Genomic DNA, 12,381 nt, shown 5'->3' with positions numbered 1-12,381 from the left:
TTGGATTATTGACTACCTGCATAGTATTTAAAAGAACATCTCTATGCACTTGTCCAAAAGCTTAAAATTTTTATATAAAATCAACAAGCCTTTAATGCACATATAGATTACAATCTTTCATTCTGCCCCCCCCCTACAAAATTATCTTTCAAGAATGAATATAGTGATGCACTGATGCCTATTCATAACTGAGTACCATTCATAACTTGAAATATAGTATTTTTAATTGGGCACTCAAAATGTTAGTTTAGGATTTCTCTGTGATATGAACAACCTCGGGCGGGAGAAGAAAAAGAGCAATAATCAGCAGCCAACAAAGCAGCGTTGTACATGTTAGAGAAGAAGAAGGCAGGATCCTTGTTTTAATGACGTTGTACCTACAGAAAGTGTTTAACCTCTTCAATGGGATACAGCCTGAAGTGATTATTCGATCTGTGCCGAAAACCACGTCCTCCTGTCTCCTCTGAACTTCCTGCTACCTTTAACCTGACCTCCACCCAAATTCCTTTGATTTTATTAAGCCAAGTGAAAGGGAAAAACATTCTTTTTCCCCCTCTTACAACGACGAAAAGGAGAAGGAAAAATGCAACGGAGAACGTGGCTGCGAATTAAAGGAGCAAACCGATTGTGCTCCTGTTTTGTTGTTGTTGTTTTTTGCAGTGCCATCCAAACCCCGTGTTTCTTCTCGCGGCCCCTGCCGAAACGAAACAAGCATCCTGAGCACATGCCCTGAGAATCGCGCCCTTGAAATTGCTATTTCCGAATCAATAACGTGCTTGGGCTTCCAGCGAGGAGCCGGGCAGATTTGAAGAGATCAGCTGGTCGCTTTTTCTCTCACGTGATTTCACGATAAAGATGGCTGCGTCCAGGCACGGCCTGGCGGGGATAGTTTTTACTTGCTGGGTTTTGTGGTTGCGGTCCGGAAGGTGTTCGGAGAGAAGCGGTGAGGAGAGGGGAGCCGGAGGAGAAGCAGATCGAGGGGCCTGTGGTTGCACCACCAGCCGGGCGAGCGGCGGGGAAGCAGTTGCCCACAAATACTCCAGGGAAGCGAATGTTTTCCATCAACCAGAGGACGGCCCGGGAAGGGCGAAGGCGAAAGAGGAGGGGAGGCAGGTCGGTAATCAATTCTCAGCCTTGCTGAGAAATATATCCCGGCAAAAAAATTTCAAAAGATAGAAAACAAAAGGTTGCGGCACCTTAAAAATCATTTGTTACACTTGGGCATGAGCTTTAATGGATACCTGGACTTTTTTCTTGTCTAGTTCTGTTTTCCATTGCTTTCGTTTTCTTTTTTTTAAATTTCTGTTTTCAGTTTTTACTTTCTTTGGGGCATGCTCGCACAGACTAGCACGGCAGTTTCTATGAAGAGGCAAAGCAGGTTAATGGATGGGATAGGGAAGTTTTTACTGGTAGGGCAGGAAAGGTAAGGGTTCCCGTTGACATTTAGTCCATTTGCGTCTGACTCTAGGGTGCGGCGCTCATCTGGAAAGGCAAATGGCACATCCTTGTTGGGAGCTGGCACCCAGCTAACAGTCCCCACCTTCCGTGATAAGGCAGGTGGCAAGCAGAAAGGACACAATCTCAGTGTCGGCACACTGTCCCTGAGCTGCCCTATGAGTGACTGCCTGTCGGCAACACAAGGTAAAGGGAAAGGTTCCCCTTGACATTTAGTCCAGTCGTGTCCAACTCTAGGGGGCGGTGCTCATCCCCGTCTCTAAGCTGTAGAGCCAGTGTTTGTCCGAATACAATCTTCCGTGGTCATGTGTCCAGTGCAACTAGACACGGAACGCCATTACCTTCCCACTGTGGTGGTACCTATTTATCTATTCACATTTTTGCATGCTTTCGAACTGCTAGGTTGGCAGGAGCTGGGACAAGCGATTCGATCTTCCGACTGCTGGTCTTCCCACCTTGCAGCAGAGGCTTCTGTGGTTTAACCTGCAACACCACCACGTCCCGTAGGAACATGTGGAGTTAATGAAGAAAGGAATAGTATGGCTTACATCACTACTATTGTAGGATTCACTTGGGCCTCCATGCTTGAGACTGCTTTGAAATGTTGTGGATCTCCCTGCCCTCTTTATATATATATATAAAATTTGAATACAGTACCACTACTAGTTTCTGATGGCAGAAGGAAGAGACAAAGAGCATAATAGAAAAGAATCAAGGGAAGTATTCTCAAAGGCTTTCACAGCCGGGATCCAGTGGTTGTTGTAGTTTTTTTGGCTGTTCGGCCATATCCCACACACTACACCAGAACACAGACAGAGTTCTACTCCTGTCCTCTGAAGACGCCGGCCACAGAGACTGGTGAAATGTTGTGAAGAAAAAACTCCAGAACATGGCCAAACAGCCCGAAAAACCTACAACAACAATCAAAGGAAGGTTTGATTTCCTTTTCCTTGAGTGGTTATAGTTCATTTCTGCCATCCTTTTAAAGCATTAAGCATTTTCATGAGAAGAAAAATGTATGTTTGAGAAATTGCTAGCCAGGGGAGCACAGGAAATGACAATTTCTTGCTACTTATAATGTAGCCCACACACTAACATGATGGGACTTCTCTTTGAAGGATTTGGTCTGGACTCTAGATTATCTTGAATTGTGTTATGTAGACATGTCTCATCAGTCTGTGATTTGGTGCACATAGACATGTGTCTATGAGACTCCTGAAACAGATATTGTCTAAACATGATGAGATGTAGCTTCCCTGTATCTTGGGTAAATGACCCTTCCAGCCCTTCTACCTGCAATTAGTCCACTATGTAAACTGGGACTTGCAAGACAATCATTCATATATTGATGTATTTGAAGTGTGAGAGAGGCTGTCATATAATATGATAACAAGATAGGGTGGGCGACTGGTTCTCCAGATGTTCTTGAACTATAGCTCCAATAATGCATTGTGTCTTTAGCCTTGTGTATGACTAAGCATTAAAATTTACTTATGTTGCACTTGAACTGAATTGTTCCCAGTACTGGCATCACCACTGAACTCTGGTTTTTCCTCACAGGGTCTGGCAAATGGCCAGTGTACTTTGTGGCTAAATGCACCTTGATAATGTGACTTCCTTTGGGCTGGAAGTTTTATATTCTATTCATTTTCAACAGGAGGATGGGTATCTAGCAAGTACAAATCAGACATGAAGCATAATGGTTATGCCACAGGTTACAAGGTTTGTGCGTTGGGGAGAGAGAGAGACAGATCAAGTGAGATGAGGGAAAGAGGGTGATCATTTGGTTGGTAATGGGTTTTTAGAATGACAGGGGCACCAGCAATAATCAGACATAGACATCCCATTCTCAGCTTTGTGATGATTGTGCTGAGGTAAAGTTATAGCAACTTTTAGTTATAGAAAAGACTGGATAAATCTGGAGTATTCATATATACAGGCTGAAATCTTGCTGCTTAGCATAATAAGTCACACTGGAGTAGGCTTAGGTGTGAGTTATTCGTAGTAATGGATAACAAGAGTTGGCCAATTTTAATCAGTGGAATTTACAGAGGAGTAGACTCAGTAAATCTCCACTGATTCAGTGAGCTTACTCTAGTGTTATGTAACTGCACTAAGCAACAGGATTTTAACCAATATGCACTAAGAAATCTTAATCCACGTTTTAATTTGTCGTATATTAGAATATGTGAATCTTATGTCTCTTTCATGACTACCTGTGTCATTCCTTTTCCCCCCACAGCAGTTACTTTGAAATTGGTAACAGAGTGTCATGCAGGGTTGCATTTTTCTGAATGGGTTTTGGATTTGGTGACTTCTGATGTGTCCATATATTCCTTTGGGCACTGATTGACTTGGGACTTCTACTTGTTATTTTTCTGACAGAATTGTCTCACAGTTTTTGTGTGTGTATAATATGGTATGTTGGAGCCTTTGGAATACTGTGTGTTGTGTTGTGTGGTAAGTTCTATGAAGTGGACTGAAGGGTAATTGATACTGAAGGTAGAATGTATGCTTTTAACACAGGTAGGACATGAACACTATCAAAATATGAGAACTCAGTTGTATGGACCTCACTCTGCATCTCATGTTCAGTCTTCTGGTATATAAAAGTACCAAAGGCTTTTAGAAGGGAGAAGAGAATGTAATTCCTTTAGCATTAGTAAGGGAAAGATAAACTATATTGTTTTAGAACTAATTAAGATCTCTGTGACTGATATGTTGGCTTTGGATTTGGATTATGCACTAAGAAAGGAACATCTTAAATATAAGAGAAATTCAGCAATGGAAGAAACTACTAAGATGGTGCTTAAAGCTGGGTGCTTCTTGGAGGCCTTTCCAGGTCTAGGATGGAGTTGATACTTCTGAAGCTCTGAGGACACTTTCTCTTCCCTGAATATTTATGGGCTTCGCTCCTGCCAAAATCCAGGGCAGAAAAAGTCTCCAAAATAGTTTCCTGCCATTGTTGTGCCATGTATGGCTGAATCCTCCTTGGAGAATGAAAATTGGGTTCCTTTTCCCAGAAAGGAAACATTATAGAAGATAATCTCAAAGGTACAGCTAGTAGCACTATCTCAGAGGCACAGGAGAGTGAAGTAGAGCCCAACCCTGCCAGGGTGAACTCGGATCTCTCCAGATGGTTTTGAGAGCCTGACAGACAGGCTACTTGCCTGCTCAAATAAGCCCCTAAGACTCAAGCTATTAGAACAAAGAATTAAAAATGAGTGAAACTGGTATAGGGCTAACCACTGACAACTTAGAATGAAAAGAAATCAGTTGGAACTGAGAAGGATTGAAAAGAAGGGCCATAAATAAAGTTGCCTGAGCCAACCAAGCTGAGGAATATTTAATTCATGTCTTGCTTAGACCCTGTGTTTGTTCCCTGCATCTGCCTGAACTTCTGCTGCCCAAATTGGTTTGTCATTCAGCTGTGTGCCTGTCTGTTTTGTACAGTGGTGCCTTGACTTACAAACGTCCCTACTTACGAGTTACAACCAGCTCTGGCCGCAAAATTTTGCTTCTACTTGTGACTGGAGCTTCCACTTACAAACAAAAAAAAGGCAAGAAAAAAAGGCGGGAAATTCAAATTTCTAACTGCATGTGACGAAGAGATGCTTCTTTGTAGCTCTTTTGCCCCAGCAGTTAGAGAGTGTGTGTTGGAGGAGGCTTACAACTGCCTTCTTCTGCTTCTGAGAACGTGTGTGTGTGTGTTTGCAGGGAGGCTTTGGGCTGCCTGGTAAGGTAAGGTGCTGTTTTCTGCTTTTTAAAAACTCTTCTGGGTGTTTTTGCAGTGTGGTTTTGAGCTGGGGGGATTATGTTTCTGTGCTATGATTGGTCTTGGGGGGTTGTTTGTTTTGTTCGCCCCACCATTTCCGATGGGTCTTGGGGGTTTGGTTGCTTTTTTGGGGGTTTTCCCCATTTCCGATGGGTCCTGGGGATTTGTTTTTTGGCTCCCCCCCATTTCTGATGGGTCTTGGGGGTTTGGTTACTTTTGGGGGGCTTTCCCCATTTCTGATGGGTCTTGGGGGGTTTGGTTGCTTTTGTCATTTCCCCCCCATTTCTGATGGGTTCTGTATGCTTCCCTTGCTTTTTCCTTTTTCTTTGCATTTCCGACCTGCCCCCTTTGTTTTCTGTGCATTTCCAACTTGCTCCCTTTGTTTTCTGTGCATTTCTGTTGGGTCTGGCACACTTGATTGCTCCCCCCCTTGTTTGGAAGGGATTAATCGCATTTCCAATGAGTCTTGCAGTGATTTTTTCCCTGGCCTGAACGGATTAATTGCATTTCAGTGCATTCCTATGGGAAATGGTGCTTCGACGTACGACCATTTCGAGTTACGTCCATCTTCTGGAACAAATTATGGCCGTAAGTCAAGGCACCACTGTATTTAACCTGTAAGTGACTTGTAAACTGTAGCTTGTCTCTGGACACTTGACTGTCCTTGTGTAAGTCTTTGTTGGATTAATGTGTGTTTGGAACTAGACTAGCCTTGACAACTTGCGCTTTGACACTTGCCACCTATGAGCATCATATCCTAAGAAACTTGATTTGCCCTCTAAAAGTGACTTTATTTTCACATCTTTTATTGCCTGCAGTTGCCTTTAAAAAAAGAAAGAAAGAAGAAGAAGAATAGGAATTCACTGGCTAGGTGAAACCTGGAAATGTTTGGCCAAATGGAAAACCAAGGGCTAAATTCAGTACCAGAAAAGTTCTTGCATTTCAGTTACAAGCAGGGCAAAAGGCAAGAAGGAAGGGCCAAAAATACCAGCCTAGTTTAGCCTAAAGTTCTTACTGTTATTAACTAAACCATAGGAGAATTATTTCACTTTACAAAAGTTGGGCAGCTTAATAGAACTAAGCTGGTTGCAAGTGCAAGTTTGTTGTCTGGACATGTCTTACAGACTGTATTACAACCTAGTTTAAGGGATTTGTAAATTGTATCCAGGAAGGATGGCGTGGAGTGGTACAGGCTCTGTAATATCAATGTCAGGTCTTATGTTTATAATGGCCCATTTCAACTATGAACCGAATAAAACTGGTGCACTCTGTGAATGAAGGAGTCATGAGTATCCTACATGGTTACTTTGCATTATCATTGGATTCTAATCTGATGAAGCAGTAACAACAAGATGGACATCCTTAAAAACAAAACAAAAAAACACCCCAAGTTTTGCATAAGGTGATGCATACTAAAAGCCTTGTTTGTGGACCAGGCTGAATGAAAGGCACTTAACCAGCAAACAAGAAATCTCATGTTATTAGCAAAACTTTGTTCTGCTAATAGAACTACTATGTTTTCTGGCCAGACTCACATACATAAAGGAATGTCACCTTCAGTGATACAGTGTCTATGTTTGCCAGTCCCTTCTACTGAAAGGAAGTTGGATATCTGTACTGTTGGATTTATTAGGACTAGATTGTCCAAAAGGAGATGGATGCTATTTGTGGACAAAACATTTGTTGCTTTGTTCAAGTCCACCAACTCTGTCATAATAAACACGAGCTGCTCTGTAGTAGGCACTTTATAAAGCTGTCTTCTTCATGCCATTACTCTTTGCTTTAATGCTTCTGGCTGAACATTTATTTTTATTTCACAGAGCTTTTTGAGAAATGTTTCCCTGACCTGCACACAGTAATCCCGGACAAAGCTTACAGGCATTCAGTGTCAGTTGGTCCATAACTCTTAAGGTACAACAGTAAATGCTTGTGACTTCTGTTTTATGTATCACTGTCAGTGCTTGCCTGGGTCCTCTAGAGCAGGGGTATTTGTGGGGAATCTCTCCCTGTACTTTGATGGCCTCGCACTCAAGAGACCTGGTTCACATCCCCACTGAACCCATGGACGCTCAATGGAGCAGGTGCCTGGGTAAAACCATTCCTTAAATAGTTTGCATCCTTTGAAAGCTCTGTCGAGGTGCAGTAGGTTGGATGTGACTTGACAGCACATAAAAAGTAAAGGAGAGGTATAGAGAGAAAAAGAGAAGAGGATAATTGGTGATCTTTGTTGGGAAGAGATGGGAATTAGAGGCTAAAATTGCTGGAGGGTCAAAAGCCTCCCGTTCCTGGTTTTAAGTAAGGTAATGGAAAGTGCTTAATTTGTTTTATGAAGAAAATAAATACATATCCAGGTTACATTCTTGTACAACACAGTAAATATTAGGTAGAAACAGAATTTAAAATCAGTGTTATAAGTGGCTACACTGTTATATTTATTTTGATATTGCATTTACTTTTGCATCTGTTTTAGTTTATTGTTATATGTACCTATTTATTTATTGCTACTTTTTGTGAACCCCTCTAATTCCTGCAGGATTGATAGGATTCCCCTTTTCATCCTCCGCTCCATAAAGGATGAAGGAAGCAAAGTTGCTGAAACAGATTTTATTAAACTAGTAACATACGATTTTATCAGCATTGCCAGCAATCAAACCAGGAATATGTGAGGGAGTTGACTTATCCACAAAAGCTCACATTAAAATATAGCAATTAACTTTTCCCCCATCTTTTTTATTTATAGAACAAGGGTCTTTCCATCAAGAGCAGGTTGAGAGAGAGTGACTGACTGTGAACTTTGCAGCTGGGAACGATTGATTTTAAATTCTGTTTCTACCCAATCCTAGACTGATGATGGTCTATCAGCCAGGTGGGGACCATCTTCATAGTTCCCCTCATCCCAACAGAGAGGCAGGGCCTCCACCCTGCTGACAGGCTGGCTAATTTAAGTTTTTTTTTAAAAAAAACAACACTTTATTTTTAAAGTTTGTTGGCCTGTCAACTGGGTGGGGGCCATCTGCGAGCTGAGAGGCGGGGACATACACAGGTGGCCCCCAGCCAGCTTAGGTGCCAACTAACAAAAAATAATTAATTTTTAAAAAATTATTTTTAGTTACCCAGCACAGGGCCATCTGCACGTGTCCCTGCTTCCCAGCTGAGAGGTAGGGACATCTGCAGAAGGCCTGCAGCAGGACTCCAGAGATGGCTGTGGGCAAGGAAGAGGAGGCAGCAGCAGGAAAAGGTAGGGAAACCATGGGGATAGTGGGAAGGGAGCAGGGATAAGCCGGGGTGTTGGGTTTCTGCCTAAATATATATATATTTCTTGAGTGAATGAACAAATTCGTGGTTCATTTGGGAAAATTTGTAAGTTTGCAGTTTGTGGATTTCCAAGAACCGTGAACCAGGAGAAACCGCCATTTCAGAGGTTGATGCCGATCTCTAGTTCTGAATCCTCAGTCTTCTGGGAGTTTTAGACGTTCATCTTCCAGAGTTGCTGACTGCTCTAAATTGTTCCTTAAATAGATTGTTGTGTTTTTAGTATTGATTTCATTTACTGTTTTTAACATAATACTATTGAAATTATTTTTAAAATGAAGGAGAAAGTCAGGGTAAACAGAGGGGTGGATAGACATCCTGGGAGTTGAAGTCTAGAACAGTGATTCTCATGGAGGGCCATATGGTCTCCTGGGGGGGGTGTTCCTGGCATGTTTGTAGAGGGCCACCGAACTGCTTACTCGAAGGGATGCTTGACACAATAAAGAGAATGTAAACTGGAAAGCGCTTGGCACACAAAAGGATGATGGTGTCAGGACTAGAGAACTGGTAGCAAAACTACAACTCCTAGAAATTATTCCAAGGGCAAAACCATCTTAATTGTGTTTTCAGCTATGACTGCTTAACCCGCTAACTCTTATTAATGTACCTTTTGACTTCAGAACCACTTTGGCTTCAGGAAGAGCAGTTTTCCATTTGCAAAGAGCTTTGCAGGTGCAACACATTCTGGTGTTCTGCCATGAATATATTAATTGGTTGGCAACTTCGACCACTCATTTTGATCAAGAAAAACAGAATTTGTGAATGTCGTTCTTCTCCCCCGTCGTGCTTTTATCATACAGTACAGGAAAAATGTAAGATGTGAGCCAGGCATTGAATAAATGTGTTGCAACAACTGTTGCAATTTGATGGCCAGGAAGAGAGTGGGGAGGGGAGAAAGGGGGGAGCCAAGAAAGGGGGGGGCCGAGGGGTGATTACAAAATGGCTTTTGTTTTCAGATGGCTTTTTTATTCATTCTAATTTTTTGAGATGCTGAAAGAAAGCATTTGAATGCCAAGGACAACCTGAAAGGCAGACATTTCACAATTAAATATTTTAAAGATCATAAAGTTTTTCTGTGGTAGTTTGACACATCAAACAATATGCTTCCATGTGTTGTTGTGCTGATAACAGTTCTGATTCATTATCCGGTGTTTTGGAATTCTCTTGTTACATTTTGAACTGCGACTGTGTGTATATTCTCTTTGCAGTACAGTCTGCTTCTCAGCAGTGTCAGGGACAGCTGGAGGTGGTTGTCATAAAAACTGTGTACTTGAGCTCTCCACCAGCATTAGCACCCTTACTGAAGAAATGGGGAGGGTGGTCAGCTGCATATTGGTAACAGCTGTGCCCCAGAGGTCATGTATGAACCAAGCTTTACACAAAAAGTGGAGAATCAACATGAGGTGGAGGGACTGAATCCTCATGCCCACAGCCAACCCACCCCAAGCCAGATACAGTGGTGCCTCGCAAGACAAACACCTCCCCGGACGAAAAACCTGCAAGACAAAAGCGTTTTGCGACCGTGTTGATGACTTGCAAGACGGCTTCTTCTATGGCCGTGCTTCGCAAGACTTTTTTTCCCGCAAGACCGATGCCTCGAAATACAAAAATAATTCATTCGTCTTGCAGGGTTTCCCATAGGAATGCATTGCAAGACAAACATTTCGCAAGACGGTGCTACTCGCGGAACAAATTACTTTCGTCTTTCGAGGCGCCACTGTAATGTCAGAGGGGAATATCTACATCCTTGACACTAGGATGTGGTCATGCTGCATGATATCCTTGTCTTTCAAGTCAAAGTGCTAAGGTGAAGTTTTCTTTGTAGTACTTTATCAGCAACCCTTAGAACCCATTGCAGCTTGTTGATGAAAGTGGTGAAGGACAATGCTCTCTGCTGGCCCTTTGGGAAGTTCCTGAGAGTTCTGGCTGAGAGTGGGAAAGGAAGCTTCCAGTATCTCCCAATCTGTGACTGAATATAGAGGGTGTTCCTTTTGTGGCTGAATGGCGTAGTGCTTTGAGGGGGAGAAGGGGGGGACCCAGACCATGAGCTGAGGGTTCTCCTCCACTCACTTGAGGCAGCTGAATCTCTATCTGAAGCAGATCACATAGTTCTGTGTTTTTTTTTCACCTCTTCCCTCAGATACCACCTCATGTCCAACTGGCATATGAGTAGAAGTATTACTTTAGAACACACAGCATGTGTGTAGGGATTTTGTAGGAAGTGAAGGCACTGAAACGTGTGGCAGACCAGCACCAGCATTTTGAAATGGTATAGTTCAGAGAAGCAAGAGTCTCTCACAACCCTTCCCTATAAGAAATAACTTGCAGGAAGTGTTGAAAATGTTTATTGAGATGCCAAAGAAGGATATCCTGAGAACGAGGAATGGGAGGAGGAGGGCAGACATAGGAAAAGCAATGAGTCAGGCAAAATGTCAAATCGGGGCAGATCAGGCATGGTGGCCAGCAGCTCCTCACTTCTGACATATAGAATGTTGAATTACTGTATAGGAGAGTAGAACATGAAGTTGATGTAAAATAGCAACACAGATTGGAACAACTACCTCAGGAACTCCATTTCATTTACAGTTATTGCTGAAAATAGCCTATGGAGGCACATAATTACATGTGTGCTAAAAGATCGTTTCAAGGACAAGATTAAGCTTCAAGAGGTCATCTTCTGCTGTCTCTTGACAGGCAAGCATCTGCATGCATACGTCATGGAAATGATTACCATGACTGTGTTATATACAAAAAAAGAAGGCTATTTTTTGTTGTTGTTCTACCTTCATATTATGAAATACTTCTATTGCTGTGTGTTTTTCAGAGATAATTGATGGGTGAGCTATTAATTTGCCATGGCCATATTAACTTGGAGTAGTGCTTTTAGCTGTAGTGAGTCAGCAAGAAATGGAAAGATTTCAGGCAATGAGCTGATAAAGAGACCACAGAACTCCCTGACTGTTGGGTTGTGCTGACAACGATGGCTAGGTATTTAGACACCTGCTGTTACAAAGAGATACCATCCAAGCGTAGGAAGTAAATAGATTCCTGTTGAAAGCATTTCTGTAAATGAATCTGTTATTTCTCAAGATTCTTCCCTTCTGACCAGGCAGCTGATATCTCCACATTGTTTGTATATAGCTGGGTGGAAAAGAATATAATGATACTACTTCCCTGAGTTGGGGGAATTTCACATGTTGAATGAGGGTGGATTATTGTTTAACCATCTAATGATTAAACAGGCACAGGGACACTGCTAGGCCTCTAACCTTCATTTACTGGGATGAGGCATTTTTCTTCCCGACATTCATGTTTAGTTGGAGAATCTACAGAGGACTAAACCTGCGACGTAAGTATTTTGTGGCATTGTCACTTGAACAGTTTTTGAAAGTGTTGCCCAGTTTGTTGTGTATGCAGTTTTTTTTAAAACAGGTAAGCCATCCTCATATGCTGATATTTGCCCTCAGTGTACTGTTTATGTGCTAGCCAATGTTGGGTCAAAACATTCTCCATGCCATTCTTTGGCAATTATTTATTTATTTATTTATACCCCGCCCATCTAGACCGAAGTCTACTCTGGGCAGCTAACAATAATAAATAAAATAAAAACAATATAGTTAAATAAAAAGCAACAGTAGTAATATAGTTCAAGATGGGGAAAATATTCAAGTGATGACAGGAGGGAAAGCCTGCCTAAAGAGCCAGGTGTTACGTTTGCTCTTAAAAACACTCTCTGGAGTCAGACTGTTCCAAAGGCGAGGGACCACTGCCAAGAAGGCCCATTTCTTGTTCTTTCTCTCCGGGCCTCCCTTGGCGTTAGGCCCCTCGGCTGCCCTTCC

The 12,381-nt window shown here is 42.3% G+C and overlaps 1 protein-coding gene across 3 annotated transcripts in view; it reads left to right on the top strand.

The window, feature by feature from the left end:
- The first annotated feature begins 805 nt into the window (after window positions 1–805).
- SUMF1 (sulfatase modifying factor 1) overlaps window positions 806–12,381 on the top strand; it is a 72,306-nt gene continuing 60,730 nt past the window's right edge. Inside the window, exon 1 of one of the 3 annotated variants that reach the window (XM_078385221.1) lies at window positions 806–1,113. In XM_078385221.1, the coding sequence (XP_078241347.1) occupies window positions 856–1,113 (258 nt within the window). In that variant the 5' untranslated portion in view covers window positions 806–855. The remainder of the gene's footprint in view (window positions 1,114–12,381) is intronic. The other 2 variants (XM_072989458.2, XM_072989459.2) reach the window with 2 other exon arrangements.

The sequence above is a fragment of the Pogona vitticeps genome, chromosome 2, assembly GCF_051106095.1.
Source record: "Pogona vitticeps strain Pit_001003342236 chromosome 2, PviZW2.1, whole genome shotgun sequence".
NCBI classification, from domain to species: Eukaryota; Metazoa; Chordata; class Lepidosauria; order Squamata; family Agamidae; genus Pogona; species Pogona vitticeps.
Note: the sequence above shows the minus strand (reverse complement) of the source record. Positions and strands in the feature narration are given on the sequence as shown.